We start from the raw sequence: 20,901 nt of genomic DNA, 5'->3' as shown, positions 1-20,901 counted from the left end.
TTTTCTCTAATTGTTTTATTTTTAGGCCAAAATCCTAGAGGTAATTTTTATTTTTATTTTACTTGGATTTCGGTTTTGTTTTAGTCTAGGGTTTCAAGGGATTTATCAAATTTGATGGCATTTTGACAGCGCGGTCGATAAGTAAGAAGAGAAGAAAGCCCTAATCGGTCAAAGAACCCTCAGGACGCAACGACACAGGCTCCCCCCCCCCCCCCCCCCCCCTTTTCTCTAATTGTTTTATTTTTAGGCCAAAATCCTAGAGGTAATTTTTATTTTTATTTTACTTGGATTTCGGTTTTGTTTTAGTCTAGGGTTTCAAGGGATTTATCAAATTTGATGGCATTTTGACAGCGCGGTCGATAAGTAAGAAGAGAAGAAAGCCCTAATCGGTCAAAGAACCCTCAGGACGCAACGACACAGGCTCCCCTCCTATTCTGTAGATTTTTGAAAAACCCTTGCTTTAATCTGTCTTGTAGATTGGAGTTTACATCTGATGAACTTTTGTTTGTCTTCATTTATTCAATTTTAGGCATGATGATCTTGGAGCCGCCTCCTTTCTGAGGTATCCTCTCCTCATGTCCTTAAGTAGGGCTTTTTATTCCCGAATTTCTTGGATTTAATAATTTCTTAGGCGATATAAAGCAGAAAACGATGATTTTGACTGGATTTTTGTTGATTTTACAGTCAAGTGGAGCACAATGGAAATCAGCAGTATCTGTTGTTGGAATGTCGCGCATGAATTCTCGGTATGTTTCTCTATTTGGTTTCCGCTGAATTCATGTTGAATGTTCCTTGGTCTTTCTGAAATTTCCTTTTTTTATTTTTTACTGTGTTTTGCTGGTCTTTTTGGTTTGTACTTGTGAAAAATGGCCTTATTTTCACTTAGGCTAGTGATTTATGCTCTATTCCGTATTTCATTCACATGTATGATGAATACCTTAATAGCATTCCTCAACTTTCAATATTGGTATGTCACTGTGCTAATTAGATTCATCCTAAACCAGTAAGGACTTATTGGATTTAACTTCAACCATTGTTTTTAAAAAAACCTCCGCCTAGTCCGCTTAGGCGTACGCCTAGACCTAGGCGGTACCTAGGCCGTCTAACTAGCGCCTAGGCGGTATTTAGGTTGCCCATCTAGATTTTACGAGCGTTTAGGGGAGCATTGTCTGCTTACGTGGATTACATCCTGTAGGCATTGGTTGTGATTTTGTGTTGTAGCCTACACGTCCTCCAAACCCCATTAACCTCCAAATATGAACACCTCCATTACCTCCTCCGATCTTCAGCAAAACCTCATCGATCGCCACTTAAATGAAGAAAGAAATCCGTCTAGATACTAGTCTGGCATCTAAGCTTTCTGTAACATTGACATTCACTATCAATTATTATAATTAAAAATAAAAAAAGAAAACATCTTACTATCTTAGGTTCTAGCATTGTTAATTATTATTTTGGCTATTTAGTATCTAAGTGTGCATGATTTATTATGGAACTAAGATTGCTATCTTTTTTTTTTGAAAATTTATATGAATTTAATACATATTTTTATCAATTATGATAATTAAATAATTTAAAAATAGTCAAACACCTGGGAGCTGCCTAGGCGTATGCCCAGGAGTCTAGGCGCTAGGCGCTCGCTCAAGCGCCTAGTCTGCCTAGCGCCTTCTGAAACATTGCCGAGCTCCCCTGATCTCTGTAACTACTAACAAGGTAAAGAGTACTTCTTAAATATCTATTTAAGTTAGTTAACAACAGTAACTTAAACTTAAGAAGTGTAAGTTAACAGTAAACTTAAGTTTGAGTTTAAGTTAAACTTAAGTTTAAGCTAACAGTAAACTAGTTTAAGTTTAAGTTAATATTAAGTTTTTTGTTGATGGTAAACTTAAGTTTAAGTAAACAGTAAACTTAAGTTAATAATATTTTAGTTAACAGTAATTAGTAAACTTAAGTTTAAGTTTATTGTTAACTTAAACTTAACAGTAACTTATAAGTTAACAATAATTTGAGTTGAGAATGAATTTTTCACTGTTAAGATGAACTTATAATTTGAGTTGAGAAGTATAAACATACAAATAGCTATTGTAATTGGTAAACCAAGCAATTTGTATTGGTATTTTAGTATTTATGCATCTTCGATTGATATTTATATATTATTATTATAATATTATATATATATATATTATATATATATATATATATATATAATATATATATATATATATTCCAATAGATATCACATTAAAAAAATAAAAAAGAAAACAAAGTACCAGAAAACCGTTTAGTGGCGTCCGCCTAGGCGACTAAGCGCTAGTTCCGACGCTTAGAAGCGCCCAGTCGTTTAATGAACATTGACTTCAACCACTGTCTAAATGAAACTTAACCTCTAAGAAAGCTTAACGCCCCCCCCCCCCCCCCCCCCCCCACCCAAACCCAACCCCACCAAAAAAAAATTTCAAACCCAAAAATAAAAATAAAAAAGGCAGACATCAAGCTTACGATCTTATTCATGCTCGATGAGGCAGTGCTCAGTGCTGCAGGCTTCATCATCTCTCAAGCCTTCAACAAAAATGGCACTGACTGCATCCCTGAGGCTGTTTGGTTCACGGTATTCAACCTACATTTCTTACTACAAGTTGATTTTATGCCTTACACTGTTTTGTATACGTTCCACCTGAACCTCTTGTTTTCTTGTTAGTTTTGCAGACTGTTCTTCTTCTCCTAGATGGCAACACATTGAACTACTTGGGAAAAAACATCTCGATCAACCTCATCTTGGTCATAATCACTGAGGTCGTGCTTGTTAGAGGTGCTGAGTAGTATAGAATTACAATGGGCTGGTAAGTCAGCTGAGAACATGTCATACTTCATTCAATATTTTGGTTCCGACTCTATTGCTCACGTTGCACAACTCTTGTAGGATCTACAGGATAAGCTTCACCCTGGAGGCCCATTCAACCTTCTAGGGCTTGCGAACGATCCTGACCCGGCAGCGATCCTCAAGGTGAAGGAGATAAAGAGTGGGTGGATTGATGGTACCAAACGAGCGGTCTCAGACATTTTTTCCTCTGATGGTGCTTTTATGGACTATTGATAAGTCATGCATTGATTATTATTTCATGATACATCACTGGTGTTATAACAGACTTCTTCATTCAACTAAAGATTTTCCTGTAAATTTGTTTCCTTATTTAGGTTTTGAAATAACTTTTATTTAGTTGAGTCCTAATATTTTTAATGTAATATGAATGAGGTATTTATTTCTAAATGTTAATGTAATATGTATTGCATCAAAAAAGGTTCCTGTTAACTGGCTTTTGACGTTATACCTATGCTCACATGTGTTTCTCACGCGTAAGACAGCCGTCAAAACGGCTAGTTCCTTCTATAAATGAGGATTGTTCCGTGTGCTTGCGTTCAAAAGGTCAAAGAGAAAAGGGGAAAAGGAGAATTAGAGGTAAAATCATTCCTCTTCTTCTTCTTAGTTTTCCCCCTTACTGTTATGATTTCTTTAGGGTTTATATGAATTGATAGTTCTATGTGGCATTTTGCAGCAGTAGGACGATCAGCAAGGAGAAAGAAAGGACCTAATTGGCTAAACTAAAGAACCCTACGGAAGCAGGAGATACAGATTTCCCCCCTCTACCTAATTGTTCTCTTTGTAGCCCATAACCATAGTGTAAGGCTATCTTTTGGATTGGATTCTGTATCTGATGAATTTCTTTTGTTTTACTTTCTTCAATTTTAGTAATGTTTGGTTCCTTAGACATCTCCTTTATGGGGTATGCTCTATCACGTTCTTAGTCTACCGTTCCGAGAAAATTATTAAATCTGATGTCATTTTCTACATTGCGATGGATCAGTAGGAAGAGAAAAAAGCCCCAGAGTATTTTGTATTGTATTTCATTTCTGACAGGTTAATGTATAGCCTCAATACATTCTTGGTGCAAATCAATCAGAGAAAAAAAAAAAAAAAAAAAAAAAAAATCCAAAACCTGTAATCGCTTAGGAATGCATGAGGGAATGCATGAGTATTTCTACAAAAAAGGGCATTTAAAATCTACCAAGTTTAAAGATGTGGAGGGGAAATTTTTTATATCTGGAGCTGACGCTAGGCCTGCATAGTGCATACTAAACAATGTAGTTTGTCTATGTACCCTGCTTGTTTTCTTGTTCTTGTGTCCACTTAGCACCCCAGTCTGGATTATAAAAAGAGAAGAGGAGTAGCCACCCGTCACTCCTTACCCTCACCGTGCCAATATATGCCTATAATCAGCTTGTCGAGCCATTTTGAAGCTCAAGGATGCTTTATGCACACGCTTTACAGTACGTATTTCAGAAATCAAGAATACCGCTTTTATTATTCTGCAGGTCAGAGGCTCACTTTGAATTATTTGGCTTCTCTTGTCAAGTTGAGTGGCTCGTTAAAAATGACAAAACACTGGCAGATGAATGCAGGTGCTGCTATGCTGAGCTATTGATACAGAAATGTAAGAGTGTGTGAATGATGTACTAAGATAATATCAGCACTGCATGTGTCTTTTCCTCCATTTGTAAGTCACGGATTATTTAATTTTTTTGTACGTTTATTAATGTACAACAGTTTAAAGTTTGATAATTAAAATTTGTGTTCAAAATTTGCTTTAGTTGTTGACTCATAAAACTGGAATTCTCAAATCTGACAATCATGGTTATTAAATTCTCTAATTTAGTAAGTTCAGATCTCTTATTGAAAGAAACTTTGTAGATCCTCTTTCTCTTAAAATTAAAATGTAGTAGATTATTTTCTTATTGTGTTGATATGCTCAGTTCCCTATGAAATTTATGCTCATTCCTTTTATTTCAAGAATGAACCAGATGCAGAGCTCTAATCTGTAATTCGCTCCACCCCTCTCTGGACAGCTTCCCAGTTATTGCTGACTGGTTTGTGGTGTGATCTAACCTGCATCACCAAAACTGGTGATCTGATAAATGCAAGAAGAGTACCATTTGACTAATTGATTTGCTAAGCTGTTTAGCTATCCTTGGCGCTAATATTTGCCCTTTTCTTAATAAACTTACTTTGCAGTTTTCAGACGAACATTATGGCTATCTGATTTGCAGTTTTGAACTCTAATTGTTTAATACAATTAGAACTATGATCATATTTTTTTAATCTAATAGTTTTCTCTCTCTTTTTGAAAAGACAAGAGCACCTTTTATCATAACCCTTAATTTTATGTCTTCAAATTTATGTTTATCTCACCCTTGTCACATGTACCGATGTACAGAAGCAGACATGCATAATTATTGAAATGACCCAAGAAATTCTCGCAAGTTCACCACGATCCTATATACTGTTTCAATTTACATTACCTCCTTCGCACCTCATACATTCAAAGTGCTGTACCACTTATTTATACCCATATCATGAGCCAACACATACTGTGCATTTTGTAAGCTTGCTTTTGATGTTAAACAAGTATGGTTTTATTATCTCTACTATTGGGAAATTTATAAGGCCAAAAAGCGGGTCTGAATGATCAACATGTAGATTTTAGCTAATATTTCTTGTACTTTATAAGGCCCTTTTACTTTGTCTATTAGCATTTTAAGAACATAACTCATCTCTATATTATCTCTGAAAGTATAGAGACACTAGTGCAAAATGCATGGTGCACTCTAGTGCCTTGTTTACAAAGTAGTAATCCAGAGTGGAAGTAGTACCATACTTCCATTTTGGGAGGATGACACATTTTGTTGGAAAATTGGTAGTAACAGAGTAGACCACAGCTTCCTAGTACACAGGTTCATGCAACATCTGGTTTCATGCATGTATGCATCATGTCAATTTATGCACACAATTTAAGATTGGATATATAGCAGACTTCGCAGCTATGCGTACTTACAAATTTATTGGTCCATTGCGCGCATATGCATTTGAAGATTTGACTTTCATGCTCATACTTGAGTATTAAAGCAGAATGGATTAACAAGTGGATGGTGTTATGCATCTCTTCGTACAAGTGTTTGAGTGCAAATTCTATCAAAATTCTTGTGGGCGTGACAGCCAACATCTTTTATTGTAACACTTCTACTGATCCTAATAGATGTGTTTCATCCTAAAGAGACTTAAACATATATTACATGATAAATTAATACGTAAGTTGGTGTATACATATATTCATATGTGTATTTTGTTTAATGTATTTAAGACCAAGAACAATGTGTATCACTAGGACATTATATATGTAATTCTGCAGTAGGCAAGAATAAGCAATATTAAGCATCATGTATGTCCCTTTTGCTCGATGAATAGCACAATGTCTTGTGACAATTTGTAATATCCTGAATTTTCTTGTACCGCCTGATTAGTCATTCGCTATGTTGCACTAATACTACTTGGATAATCCAATTAATACTACTTGGATAATCCAATACTTGATGAATAAAAAATTATTACATATTCCTACATAGTAAAGGGTATTTGAATGTAGATGCACTTACATTATTTCTCCGTTTTGTGAATGAAGTATGATTGCTCACATGATAGTTCAGTTATATAACTTAGAAATATCTTTACATTCTTTAATTAATATGTTTTTAATGCCAATTGTCTTAAGCATGCATATTATAAGTAATTATATTAGTTCAAACAGCCACACAGACGCTTATGTAAGTTTATTATTGTCTTGTCCATGACTTACTTGATTGCGGACATTGAAGCTTTTATGGTATTATACATATATCTTCTCTCATACCTGTTTAGGAATTACCCAGGTCAGTTGAATTAAAAAAAAAAGATTCTGTAACCTTTGGAGTTAATTAGTTTTTGTGTAGTGAGTTTACTGCATAAGTGTCGGTCGAAGACCTGTATAAGTGATTAGACGATGATGGTAAATATTTTAGAATATCCATGTATACATTTATATAAGAACATATGGAAAGATAATATTACGTGCATATGAAAAATTGGTGAGTCCCCTATCTTCCCAATAATTATGGACAATGAATAAAAGGAAACCAAGAGAAGTAAAAAAAGGAAAGATACTTCAAGGCGTTTAAATAGGATTAAAAAGGAGAAGATCTGGTGGAAAAGGAAAAAAGAGGTGTTAGACGGCCGGAAGAGGGAAGAAAGGAAAGAAACAAGGATCGGGTCATCTTTTGAGGTAATCCACAAAACTGCCATACTTTCTTATGAAATTTGTGGCTAGATCGCGTTTATCGATTGAAGTTTGTCAATATTTTGATTTATGTCTCGATATTGTGTTTTGTCTCAATATTGGATTTTGCCTAAATATAGATTTATGTCCTTGTCCTTAAGATTTTAGATTTGGTTGTAAAAGGGCATAAAATATCCATTAACCCTCATCAAAACTTCAAAATTTTGATGTAGTGATACAGTTTAAAATGTCATATCAAATCAACGAGGTTTAGATCTATCCGGACTAACTACGCGGACTCGGAAAAAGTTACAGATCCACTTTGCTAGGATCCAGCCAGCAAAATAATGCAACATGTGTTAAGAGTAAATGTATTTCTTATCCGTCACCAAGAGTCCAAGACTTCGGAGCTTTAGTGTAATGGAGGGTCTCAAGAAAGAGGTCTTGCCAACACAGTGATCTTTATGCGTGATTTGAGCTCTATTGTAGACAGAAAATACATAAAGTTCCTTTACTTTTAACTCTTGTTCTACTATTTTAAAATTTTAGTTTAATCTTAATATTTTATTGAGCATTATTAATTAAGCCCTTGAGTTTCAAGGAAATTGTAAGAATCAATGATCTTTTTAGGGGAGAATTTTTTTAGGTTCCTAGATTCTTTTTGACACTTCCTCTTCTTGTAGTTCTCAGAGTTGGTCTATTGTTATTATTTTCTATAGTGATTTGGGAATTGAAAAGTATCATCTCAAAGGAAGCAGCAATTTTGTTGCGTACTTCGCAAGTTATATGGTTTGTTTTGTGAGTTGAAATTTTCTCCTTCAAATATAAAATGGCTTCAACTTTCAGCCTATATTATCACTTGTTTTACTTGGAATTTATTTGATTATCATTTATGATTAGAAGTGTTATGTCACTTATTATGATTATGATTTATAATTAGAACTGGTAACTTGCATTCCAAGTACATATCATCAGTCTTATTATCCTTTGGAAGTTATCTAACTTATGTAGAAATAATGAAATCATGCATTTCATAATCATTCATTTTCTGATTGTCATAGGACAAGGTCATATACACGAGCAGTGTATTATGAGTAATGTTACTAATGTATTATGAATTTTACGTTCTGAGACACATCTGGAGGTATATACTAAAGGAGGCATCATGACTTGTTCAAATAGCGCGAATCTCATGTCAATAATGCCAGTATTGCAGGTGTTGCATGTATGAGATTCAACTTTGTACTGCAGTTCCTATGTGATTATGTTGTGCAATGTCATTGGTAACCTTGCTGTGGGCTACCAATGTAGTTTCTGCCATACAATTTGCTTTTCAACCCATGCCAGCTGAGAAAAGTTACTTGTGACTCATAACTACGTTTCATTTTGAATGTACAGAAATAGAAATTCTATTGTGAAGCATCGTTTTTTGAAAGCACAATTTCAATGCAGTTTTGGTTTGGGAACTCGTACATAGATGCCATGGATTATACACTGATTAGTCGGGTTATGTCCAATTAACCCATGCCAGCTTAGAAAAGTTACTAGTGATTCATAACCACGTTTCACTTTGAATGTACAAAAATAGAAATTCTATTGTGAAGCATTGTTGTTTGAAAGCACAATTTCAATGCAGTTTTGGTGTGGGAACACCTAAGCACAATACATAGATGCCATGGATTATACACTGATTAGACAAGTTATTTCCAATTATGTAGAAACAAAACTTTTAATATATAGTGTTGAAAATCCCTAAAATCATGGAAATAGAAAATTTTGAAAAAAAATGATTCAAATTGTAGCTTACAAGCAATAGCATTAAGCCAATGATTGCCAAAGGATTGGAATCATTGGAGGAAGACTAATGGACTGAGGAGAGAGACTTGTCTGAGTATACAGGGAAAGATCATTAAAGAGAGAGTGGGACAAGAGGATTGGTGGTTGTAGCGAATGTGGAATTGTGGATATGGCGGAAGAATGGGAGAGAAGAGCGAGCGGGAGGCAGTGTTGGATACAATGATGAGAGAAGAGGAATTGCTGCCGTTGGAGCAGGAGGAGGAGGGAAAAATATATATATATATATATATATATATATATATATATATATATATATATATATATATATATATTATATATATATATATATATATATATATATATATATGAGAATAATGGAGGTGAGCTGGCAGCTCACCTCTCCCCATGAGCTGCAAGTATATGACATGTGAGCCCCACACCGATGTGACTAGTAGGGGGCTCACATGTCATACACTTGCAGTTCACGCGGGGAAGTGAGGTGCCAGCTCACCTCCATTATTCTCTCTCTCTCTCTCTCTCTCTCTCTCTCTCTCTCTATATATATATATATATATATATATATATATATATATATATATATATATATATATATATATATAATATATATACTTATATATATTATATATATATTATAGTTTGAGAGGGTGGGTGCCGTGTTTACTGAAGTAGCTTGATTTAATTTGGATACAGACATTTACTGGGAAACTGTCGATTTTTTTTGGAATGAAATTATTTTGAAGGAGGTCAAATATAAATCGGATGTGGAAATTTTATGATTTTTCTTTTTATTGGTTTTCGATGGAACTTCTGTACATATTGTGATTGTAGCATTTAATTCCTTTTAGAATGTTATATTGTTAGAAATACTAGAAACGCCACATAATTATTTAGTTCCTACATGGACGGGATTTGTGTCTTTACAGTATGTTCAGGAGATACTTGCCTATCTCGAAAATTTCAAAATCCCCTGTTGTGGAAACTATGAGATAATGACATGCAATTTGCACCGACAACGGTGTCGTTTCTGTGGGCTATTGCACACTTGTCTGAAATATTTGTGCTGCTAGACAAACTGAGACCTCTCTGTGTTATGCAGCACCCAGGCAACAGCTGCAATGTTCTTTAGATTCTGATGTCATCCTAACATTAAATACATCTCATAAGATCTATAAAAAAAAGGAATGAGGATTCAGCTTTAGGGGGAAAAAGGTAAGCAATTCCAGTTTCTAAATAACCCCTTGGGATCGGAATTGCGTCTCCTGACGTCAATCCCAGGATAGAATAAAGTTTTGTTGCAGGAAGTGACTGGAATCGAAAAGGCAAGGTGAGTTTATTGTAATCAATGACCAAAGGGTCCTATTTAGCAGTGTTGATAGCAAGTCCTAAAGATTTTCCTGAGGAAATTTCACTAATTATTTAATAATATTTTTCTCTTTTTATTTATTTATTTATTTTCATTTCAGAAAGACAAATGATGACGACTGAACAGGCTTCATCTTCAATGGGACTTAGGTTCCCTGGTAGGTCTTTAACATTCGCATAAGTCTCTACTTTTGCAGCTTTTTTTCTCCCATTGGTGTTGATAGTTGCTGCGGTAAGTGTCTTAAATAGTAAAATTAGATTGTATTTGTGTTGGTGAAAAAAGTGATTTTTTTAATGGGCATTGGAAGATTATCTTTTGTGTAGAGACCTTTAAGATCACTTATATCAATTATATTCATGGGCTTTCGTAACTTGATACTTTTAGCAACTGAAATCTGCCATGGTATTCTTGTTTATTTTCAACTTAACATGGCATTCCATTTTTTTCTTACAAAACAATTAATGGCCTTACATTTCTTGTATCATATATGTGCTTTTGGAATGAGTAGGAGGTTAAATAGTTGCTGGTTGGGTGTTAGATTCCACTTATATTTTGGTGGCTTATCTATGAGTGTTTTTAATAAATATCAGTAACCAATTTCCTTAATTTTGCTCCATTTCTATTCTGCGTGCATATAATCAAGAAAGTTGTTTGACAGAACATGCAGTGAAATAAGAACATGTTGTACAAAGTGACATTGTTTATGGTTTTAAAATTTAAAGTTCTTAGGAAAATTGTTTTTAAAAAGCTCAGTAACATCCTTCCCATTGTTATGCACTATGTCAAGTCGGTATACTTGAACATCTTCATCCTTTGGGGATTTCTAGTTCATGACTATACAAGGGTTACACTCATTATATGGCTCAAGTGTCTTTAGCTTAGAGCTTCTCTGAGTGAAGATTTGCCAATTTGTTAAATGGGTCTCAAAATTTATGATATTCATTTTGGTATAGATTTGTTATGGTTGAAACTCATGCCCAATACATTGCAGAGACTCTTCTAGAGAGCTAGAGTGGAAAGGATAGTTTGTATCATATTTTACTATTTATCTGTTGTTATTGCGTGCTTATAGCCTTAAATATTCTCCAGTCACTTTTGGACTAATATACTTTAATTTTCAGAGTATATACTTAGTCCTAGCAAATTCCCAGAAATGACTCAGGAAGAGAAGGAAGAATTTATTGAACAGCTCTGTCACAGCTCTGAAAAAGCACAAGAGAGACTTCGTTCCTTGAAAAGAAATGAGATAATAGAGCTCATCAATATTGAGAACGGAAGGGAGAGAAAATTTACCAGTATACCTAAGCGACTGCTTATAAATCACCTTTGTGGTATCATCTCTGATAAGATCAGTGAAAATGAAAATCATGCAGTTGCTTCTACTGATCTTGTTGCTCCATCCTCAACCCTGCCTTTACCTCCACTTAATGCTCCAACTTCGGTTAGAAGCAAAAGAAAGAGTTGCAACCCGTCTCCCCTGCCTTCGGTTAAATATTGTGATAACTCAGCCTGCAGGGCTGAAATGAAGTTAATGGATAATTTTTGCAAGCGGTGTTCATGTTACATGTGTAGCAACTATGATGAAAATAAGAATCCAAGTTTTTGGTTAGTATGTGAGTCGAAGACTAGTTCACAGGATAATACATGCGGCTTATCTTGTCATCTTGAGTGTGCCCTTAAGGATGAAAGGGAAGGCAAAGATTTAAAAAGAAGAGGCACAAAGCTAGATGGGAGCTACCAGTGTGGAAATTGTGGAAATGTGAATGATCTGATCAGGTAACTTCAGTATCTAGCCCTGAGCTCTCAGTTATTTTGAATTTGGTGTCTTGTCCACTTCTTTGAATATTTTGGCAGATGGACTGAAGTTCTTAGTAGTCTCAGAAGTCCTAAATATCAACCTGGATTCTTGTTTCATGCTAGTGCAGATTTTTTCCCTTTTAAGTCGTTATCCAACTAATAAAAAAGAAGCGGAAGGCCCTTTATTATCTTCACAGAACAAACAACCATGCTCCCGTCAGTTGTCTTACTGTGGTTCTGTCTTGAGCATGCATAGCCTTCTTACTGCCATGTGGTCTAGTAATCAATCATGTTTTATCCGAAAAGGGATAGAATGTTGTTCGACACGTTATACTTCAAAAGATCTGATGACGTCCTTTTATATGTTCCATAGTTTCGGGAAGGGTGCTCTGGAATGGTGCTCCCATGGCCAGATACCTTCTCTTGTTTCTTATTCATTTCCAGTTTAATTTAATTAATTGATCACCTTTGCATAGTAATAGTTACGAAGAAATTATTGGAAAACTACTCTACACTGGTGATTATCACATCGACTGGCTGTTTTCTTATTCAGCTTGAGACCATATTTGTTTTACTTCTATCCTCATTTCTGCTTTTAGATAACCTTCAGAGGGCTTTATTGTATATTTTTATTTATAATTATCTGTGTTCCCCTGCAGTTGTTGTAGAAAGTTGCTGATGGAGGCAAAGGATGTCCGAAGAGTGAATGATCTCTGCAGCAGGATCTACCTGAGCCACAAGATCCTCAGCTCAACTGAGAAGTACCTAAACCTCCACGAGGCTGTAGGCTCTATTAAGAGGAAGTTGGAGGATGAAGTTGGAGTACTAAACAACCTTCCATTCAATATGTCTCATTCACTAGTCCGGCGCCTTCCTGTTTATGATGAAGTCCTAACCCTTTGTTCTCATGCAATAAATTTATTGGACTCGCTGCCTCTCACACCTCCACGGTTCAATCACATTGAATTACAGCATTGTGAAGCTGGTGCAACAAGTGAGGCAATAAAACCCCAGAATAGAGAAGCTGAAGCAGCAAATGTCGGGACGGAGACCCAGAATTGTGAAGCTGAACCAACAAATGAGGCAATTGAACCTCAGAATTGTGAAGCTCAAGCAACTAATGAAAGTAACCCGGAAGTAGGTATCAGTGCTCAAGTTTCAGTGCTAAAAGATCAGAATTGTGAAGCTCAAGCAACTAATGAAAGTAACCCGGAACTAGGTATCAGTGCTCAAGTTTCAGTGCTAAAAGAAGACAAGTCTGAGAGGAAGAAAACAGTGATGATAGACTTGAATGAGTTGCCTGAGAACCAGAGAGAGAATGATAATTCAGCTGATGGGAAACTTGAGCATGGTGCACTGCAAACAGTGAAAAATGAAGAGAATTATATAGATACAGTGTTCAGGAAGACCGTAAATGCGATTAGAAAGTTGGAATGTGATGGGTATATAGAGAAAAACTTCAGGATGGAGTTTCTCACATGGCTCAGTATCCGGGCAACAATAAAGAATGCAATGCTAGTTGGTGTGTTTATTGACACATTTTCTGATGATCCTCATAGTCTTGCGGAGCAGTTAGTCCATACCTTTGGGGAGGAAGTTAGCAGCAAAAAACCTCGCAAGCAACTGTGAACTGATCGGAATGATGGGTATGTACCAAAGCATTTCTTAATGAAACTTTTGTTTAATAAATTATCTTTTAAATTCTCGGTAAATAGATTTCGAGTGAAATGATAGTAGCTTTTCATCATCCTATTGTTACATTCATATGCTTATCTGTTTTATCTATAATAGTTTATGATATTTTTTTGATGTGGCTTTTTTGATGAAACCGAAACCCCTTTCATCTAATGTAAAATTCTCACTGTTATAACAGTTGCTCGCGGGGTAATATATGACCTTTCCAAAAAAAGTGCAAAGAACTATGAACTTATTCGCTCAAAAAAGGAAAGAAAGAAATATGAGTTTACTAAACCAACGATTGTCTGATGCAGGAGCTTGAACTTCTTCCTCTTGTCTTTTGCTCCTTTGGATCCAAGGTGGAGGTTCAGATGTTCTTGGAGTTTATTTTCGGTTGCATTAGCTAGAATAAATTAGCTGCGTCATTAAGCTCTCAGACCATTTTCCTTGTGCAGGAGGGAGGTTTGTTTGGTGCTTATGTTTAAGCGTGGTTGTGTTGGACTCTTGTATAAAATTCACAACATCAAGTCAAGTTCTTTGATTACTTTAGTTGTCGGAGTAGAAGCTTTGAGTAGAACAGGTGCTTGCCTGGTTCTCCTTCTACATTTGACTTGATGTTTTGCTTTGCTTAAGTTCTGGTTATGTTCGTTTCAGTACTTTCTGGGACAAAGATGAATATTGATAAAATGCCCTTGCTTCTGGATTGCAGTTCACCGTATTGTCTTTTCGAGATTTTTTTTTTAATTTTCCAGATATTTAACAGTACGAAAAAAAAGGAAGATCCAATCTCAGTAGAGTAACCTTATATTTAGTCCCTAGAAATTTCTTTGATGAATAATATAGTTGCATATTTGGTAATTGATATGAAGAAAATGTGTGTGATTTTTTTAATGAATGATATCATTGCTACATCATTTATCACAAAGTATCATAAATTTTTTCATGATATATTGTCTTCGTTGATAATAGTATTTTATACATTCGGCATATACTTTCTATTGGTCCTAAAAACTTGAAGAGATTCAATTTTAATTTCTATCCAGAAACGATACCTCCACATTATTTATCAAAAGAAAAAGGAAATTCTACAATATGATGTTCCCATCGCAAACCGAAACATTTTCAACGTTAATCAACTTTTCACGGACGTGTTTCTATAAGAAAATCATTCGAAGGGCAGAAGACAACTACATCTTACGCGTTGCCTACCAATACACTTAGTTGTGCGAACATAAAGAGGTCACCCCCAGCTTCTGCTCATATCCTGAGGGGAAATTGGGGGGATGGGGGACATGTCCAATTACTATCAGCAGTTCAAAGGCTTAACAAGTTACGACACGACTGGGAAAAAGCAAGATGAAAATAATGAATATCAGCAACCAATAAGAGATTGAAAAGCAGAGGAACAGGGGGGGTAAGTACACATTATATACAGCACTCTCTCTCTCTGATTCTCCTACAAAAACAACAGCAGCAGGACTGGTAACAAAATTATACAGCAGTGCCTAGTAAACATTCCACTTACCTCACAGATATGCACAATCCCATGCACACACTGATAAGTGCAACAAGCAACTAAAGACTTCAAACAAACCCAGACTCTACTAAACATGTGACCATCATCTGCTACATGACAAAATGTATAGACTCCCCTACCTCAGATTTTGGACGGATAAATATAACAACTACGGCAACTATCTGACCATTCTCTCCCCCTCTTTTTTTTTTCCTTTTCTTTTTTTTTCCTTTTTGTTTTCCCTCCTTTTTTTACCCCTCCTTTTTATGCTGATGATCATGTTCAACTATCAGCTACCACCTTATTTGTAATCAAGGGAACAATGGCTTTTTTTCCTCCTATGGAACCCCTGCATCATAAAGATGATTACAGTCCAGTCCTCTCATATGCAGAATTAGCCAATGAAAGCTCGTACAGCTCACTAAGCATCCATTCCTCTCCGGTCTGACCTCCGAGCACAATGGCTCTCGTACCTCCAACCACACAAGTACTATGTCCCCACGCAAACCTTGGAGGTCGGCCAGGCACTTTCAGTATTCTCCATGTCGGCTTCTCCTCTGTTGGGTCCAATAAATAAAGCTGAGATGCAGAGTGAAGTCCAGCCACTGACCCACCAAAGATCAAGATCCTACCACCCGGCAAGCTCACAGCAACATGGTCAAGTCTTGGTGGTGGGCAGATACCAGCAGGGTTCCCAGCACCAGGCATCCCACTCCCAGTAACATATCTCCAACATGGCTCCTCCTCACTTAAGTCCAATGTGAACACATCACTTGATCGAAGACGGAGGGGTCCGCTCTTGGCAAGACCGCCAAACATCAGTATTTTCCGAGTGCCATAGACAGATAAGGAGTGGCCTAATCTTGAAGGAGGAGTCCATGAAACAGGTACCTCCCTCCAAATGGGTCTCTCCATTGTCAGATCCAATAAGAATGTGTCACTTAGAAGCACACCCGAATCTGCACACCCACCCGATACCACAAGCTTGGTACCGTCGAGGGTGCAAGAACTATGCCAAGATCTAGGGAGAGGAGGTGCTACTCCGGATATCTCACGCCAGGCTGGGTGTTTTGCATCAAGATCCAAGATGAAGACATCATTTAGTAAACCTTGTCTTCCACACCCACCAAATACCACTAACCATGATCCATTCAGGCAAGATAAGGTATGGCCCCACCGGCCTGGAGGTGGAGAACTCACCTTGACATGTCTCCACTCTGGAGTGCTAGAATTCAAATCAAGAACAAAGGTGTCGTTCATCGGTTGCATGTTGACGCCTTCACCACCGAAAAGAACAACACGATTTCCAACAGCACAGGCACTAAAATTGCAGCGAGATGGCTCCACAGCACCCCGGACTGTTACTTTTCTCCATGCTACAGCTTCAAGGGTGGTCAGCTCTCTAGCTAGCCTTCTCCAGCCTAGCCTTTTTGCTGCCGGCACAGCTTCTAAGGCACGAGTTGTCTCACTAGCCCATGCATTCTGGCAAACCATTTTCCAGAGGTCCTCATTCTTTGATAGCTGGTGAAGACGCTTGCACACTGAACCCACTGATGCTATATCTCTTGGGGCCAACCTCGAAAGAATTTTATGAGACAATACCTCATCGCTCAGTTGAAACATGCTACAAATTTCACGGCAAATATTTTCAGCATGCGCTACCATGACTGGCCTGTGAAATGCATCAGAAGTGAACCGAGTCGGAAGTTTTGTCTGATCCTTTGTGAAAGAACCGGGAGGTGGACCCAAATCAACATTTGCTTCAGTGAAGAATTGAATACCAAGAAAATGGGTTATTTCACCATCCCCGTATATAGGGGTCAGCTGCAGTCTGTTCATTAATGGAGAGCCATCCTTTCTAAAATTCAACAGATCACCCTGAAATGGTATGCCATTCTCAAGGCACTTTCTTATTTCAGAAACTTTTGTTGAGTCCACCAATGGATGCCGCCTCTGAGCAAATGGACCTCTACATTGCAAGAATCGACTGAAACAAGAAATTAACTCAAACTTCAGTTTTGAATTCAAATAATATTTTAAGAGAAAAGAATATGCCCCTGACAAGTTATGGTCGTTAAAGCAAGGGATTAATATTAAGAACATGTTCACAGAGAGAAAATATCATATGAAATATAATGATATGAACAAAGCCAACGAAACTGCGAGAAATGTGTTGATAACATTATCATACAACTTAAATCTGAAAGCTAAGTCTACTACATGAAAGCTTCCTGGCAAATATAAATAACAACAGTGACAAACAAACATCATCCGGAGGGTAAGCAATAGACTGAATTACTATTCATAATTCATTTTAATGACGCATAATATTTATTCTGAAGCAAATGACAGGCAAAATAAAGATTAGTTTCCTACAAGATCTATGGTGCAACTAAGAAAAAGAAACTCAAGTCTTCAATTTGGTAAGCATCTGCAGTTTATCTAGAATCGTAATTAAATGATCTGTTTATGTGGTTGCTTGGTAACAAAACATTCTGTTTGTATTGAACCACACCACATCAAGAGAATTTAAACCTAAACTAGGACAATAAAAAGGACAATGTCGTCCAAAAGAGACAAAGACGGAAGTCCTAAAAGCACATGTACTAGGGTGGACACCAAGAAACAAATAAATGCAAAATCCCAAAGGCTAACAAGTCCCATCAGAAACATATAATATCCATAATAACAGCATTGTATAGCTTTTGTGACTTCATTGTGCTATTTTGCAACGACAGATTACTTTTGTGTGTTTCTGCCAATCATACACTGCACGGCAGTAATAGGACAGTACAGTAGTAATAGAAGACACAATAACACATATATATTTCTTATAGATCCCTTTACATATATCACTATCAGAGCAACAGTAGAATTTATATCTGTTCCCAGTCACACTAAAATGATTCTGCTAAAACATTCTGGCTCAGGGATTTAAATATAAAAAGTTGGTCTCAATGTGTCCCATCAATATATTGCCTTAGAGATGCCACAAAGAAATAAGCTAGAGATTAAAGCAAGGTTAATATATTAATAGTTCTATAGCACATCAATTAAAATCTAATTTAACAAATTTCTAGATAAATATTAATAAGACGTACTAAGAAAAGAGAAAATCATTAGAAGAGAGTAAATATAGAAGAAATGAGAGTAATGAATGACACAAAGCATAGATTACAAATATAAAAAGAAGAAGAAGAACTAAAAATGAAAAAACACTAAAAAGATTCCAATCCCCAAAAAATGTGGTTTAAGCACCTTGTTGAAGTGTTGAATCATCACTTGTCTGGTCACTCTCTTAATAAAAAATTAAAAAAAATCTGAAGTCATTATTTGTGTTACTCAGTATGTCTCTGGCACCCCTATGCTTGGCTTTGATATGACATAAACATGGTTAACGTGGAAGATGAAGACAAATATTATGAGTACTATGTGGAAGAGGATTATATATCCGAAGATGATAACCTATATGATACTATGATGTTGGAGGATGATGATGAATAAACCTAAGTCTACAACATTCGCAGAATATGACTTATATTATTTTGTGATTTGTAGCAATGTGCTCATATGATATTGTGGACATGTCACATGTTAAAACTTGAAAGTTCAAACTTTACTGCTTAAATTACTTGTCAATTACTATTTCATTTAGATGATTTATGTCTCGACACTAGCTACTTTTAATAGTCTGTGAGACGTTAGGTTGTGATTCATCTGGCTTGTGAATTGTTGTAGTTTGTTAATGTTGAACCTTATCTGTATTTTTCTAAATATTTTGAAAATTTATCGCTTTGCTCCACTCCTTCGATCACCTTTTGGCGCCTCTTGCTTCAGACAACTTTCACCTTTCACCGTCTTGACTTTAAGAACACAACATCTTGACTTCGCCTGTTGCCTTTCAAAATGATGACTTGTATGATACTGATTGCCTTTTGCTTTAAGGAATGATTATTGAGATTCTTAATATGAGTAGTACATCGGGATGTGAGAAAATTTGGGGAAGTTAAGTCTGTTAGTAAAAATAGTTATTGCTAATATATCTACGCTGTTTGGTAGTTTGGCACATTATATTGGTTCCTTTTTTCCTCTAAATTTTCATCATATCCATACTAAGAAAAGGATTTCTTAGCTCTAGTAGCTCTCTACTTCAAGTTAACCCACTAATGCGCATTTGTAAGCGTTAAGCAATATGGGGCACGCACTCCAAGCACAAGGTGCTATTGCACACCGCAATATCTCCCCGCACCTAATGCAGGAGACACTCCTTATAAATTTGTATGCTTGATAATGCTCCGTTGTGTTTCGTGCTCTGCATTAGGCAAGTATGTGTCCTTTTTCTCCCCAGTTGACCCAATTGGATAAAACAATCTTCAATCCCTAATTCAGTTGCTTCTCTTTCTCCCCTTCTCCCTTTCTTCTTCCTCCTTTCTCCTTTTCTTTCTCAATTCTTTGTGCATAGACTTCATTGTTTCTAAAAAAATAAAGCCTAATTTTAATGGGGTACGCTCCTTGCTTGCACCTCCTACTTCTAGCAATCAGGGTTTTTTTAACGAGCTTATAAGTTATAGCTTATAACTATCTGATTACGATAGTGGGTCTAGTGTCAAGCTAACATATGCTCGAGGAAACAGTGCATTCGAGATCAATTTCATCCCGAAGCCTGACCATAGTCTTAAGCTAGATAACGCAGAAAGTTGCAGATATTTCAAGGCTCCGGCAGCCGACAACCTCATACCCAGAGATAATTTATCAAAACGTCGGCGGAAAACAAAGTGAGGGTCAGCTACATGAGCTCAACCAAGGTAAATTGAGGTCCATACATGAACCAGACAGTGGATATAAAAGTAGGAGAGACCACAAACGAAGGGGGAACGTAGCTTAAGTTAGGGTTAGGGTTGAGTCTACACAAAAATTGCTTGCGTGACGGACATTCGATTCGTAGCAATTTCATACAAAACGCTGCATCAGCATCATCGTCAAATCCGAAACCCTAACCAACCTAATCCATTAGAGAAAAAGAGAGAAGGGAAGAAGAAAAAAAAATACTCACCAGTTCCTTCCGAGGACCTCCTCAGCTCGATACCCCGTCCCCTTCTCAAACCCTTCGTTCACGTATATAATCGGCCGGTCAGGCTCGATCGCATCGGTAACAACAAGTCCGTACGACACCGGCACCGGAATCCCGGGGAAGAAACCCTCGTCGATCGAGAACTCCCCGCAGTCGCCGGCGCCGGTCGAGAATCCCTCGCTGGAGTCCTCGAGATCGCTGTCCCACTCCATGGACGGAAACCCTAGCCCTAGCCCTAGCCCTCGCCCATGAAAAGAAAAACGAGATCGATGGAAGGGGAGGAGAGAGAGAGAAAGAGAGAGGGAGACGGGACGAGTGGATGTGGAGGAGAGAGCTGGGTGTCGGAACGAGAGAAAATGAAGCCACGGACCGACCTACCGATTGCCTTATTAAAAAAAGTTTTTGCCTTTTTTTTCTCTTCTACCCGACCCGCTTTTTACTTACGGGTCGGGTTTCGGGTCAGGTTATCTATCCATCCGTCCGTCCGTCCGTCCATAAAAACCAGGAAAAGAAAAGC

The 20,901-nt window shown here is 36.9% G+C and overlaps 2 protein-coding genes and 1 long non-coding RNA gene across 6 annotated transcripts; 2 read left to right on the top strand and 1 right to left on the bottom strand.

Moving 5' to 3' along the window:
* On the top strand, positions 18 to 3,098 carry LOC109845229. 4 transcript variants are annotated; one of them, XR_002248259.1, is made up of 7 exons: positions 18 to 40; positions 352 to 436; positions 530 to 562; positions 685 to 746; positions 2,526 to 2,608; positions 2,699 to 2,840; positions 2,921 to 3,098. It is a non-coding gene; the product is annotated as an uncharacterized LOC109845229 (long non-coding RNA). The 4 variants fall into 4 exon arrangements; XR_002248258.1 differs by lacking the exon at positions 18 to 40 and adding an exon at positions 222 to 262; XR_002248261.1 differs by lacking the exon at positions 18 to 40 and having other exon boundaries at positions 288 to 436; positions 2,707 to 2,840.
* Positions 9,665 to 14,496, top strand: LOC109845212 (VIN3-like protein 2). The gene is made up of 4 exons (XM_020414434.1): positions 9,665 to 10,480; positions 11,445 to 12,099; positions 12,780 to 13,766; positions 14,112 to 14,496. The coding sequence occupies exons 1-3, from the start codon at positions 10,432 to 10,434 to the stop codon at positions 13,747 to 13,749; spliced, it is 1,674 nt and encodes a 557-aa protein (XP_020270023.1). The 5' UTR covers positions 9,665 to 10,431; the 3' UTR covers positions 13,750 to 13,766; positions 14,112 to 14,496.
* LOC109845201 (adagio-like protein 1) lies at positions 15,155 to 20,757 on the bottom strand. The gene is made up of 2 exons (XM_020414425.1): positions 20,367 to 20,757; positions 15,155 to 17,300 (listed from the first exon to the last, which is right to left on the bottom strand). Exons 1-2 carry the CDS (start codon positions 20,594 to 20,596, stop codon positions 15,680 to 15,682), a joined length of 1,851 nt encoding a protein of 616 aa, XP_020270014.1. The 5' UTR covers positions 20,597 to 20,757; the 3' UTR covers positions 15,155 to 15,679.

Source organism: Asparagus officinalis, chromosome 1 (genome assembly GCF_001876935.1).
Source record: "Asparagus officinalis chromosome 1, Aspof.V1, whole genome shotgun sequence".
NCBI classification, from domain to species: domain Eukaryota; kingdom Viridiplantae; phylum Streptophyta; class Magnoliopsida; order Asparagales; family Asparagaceae; genus Asparagus; species Asparagus officinalis.
The sequence above is the reverse complement of the archived record's forward strand: the minus strand, read 5'-3'. Positions and strand labels throughout refer to the sequence as shown.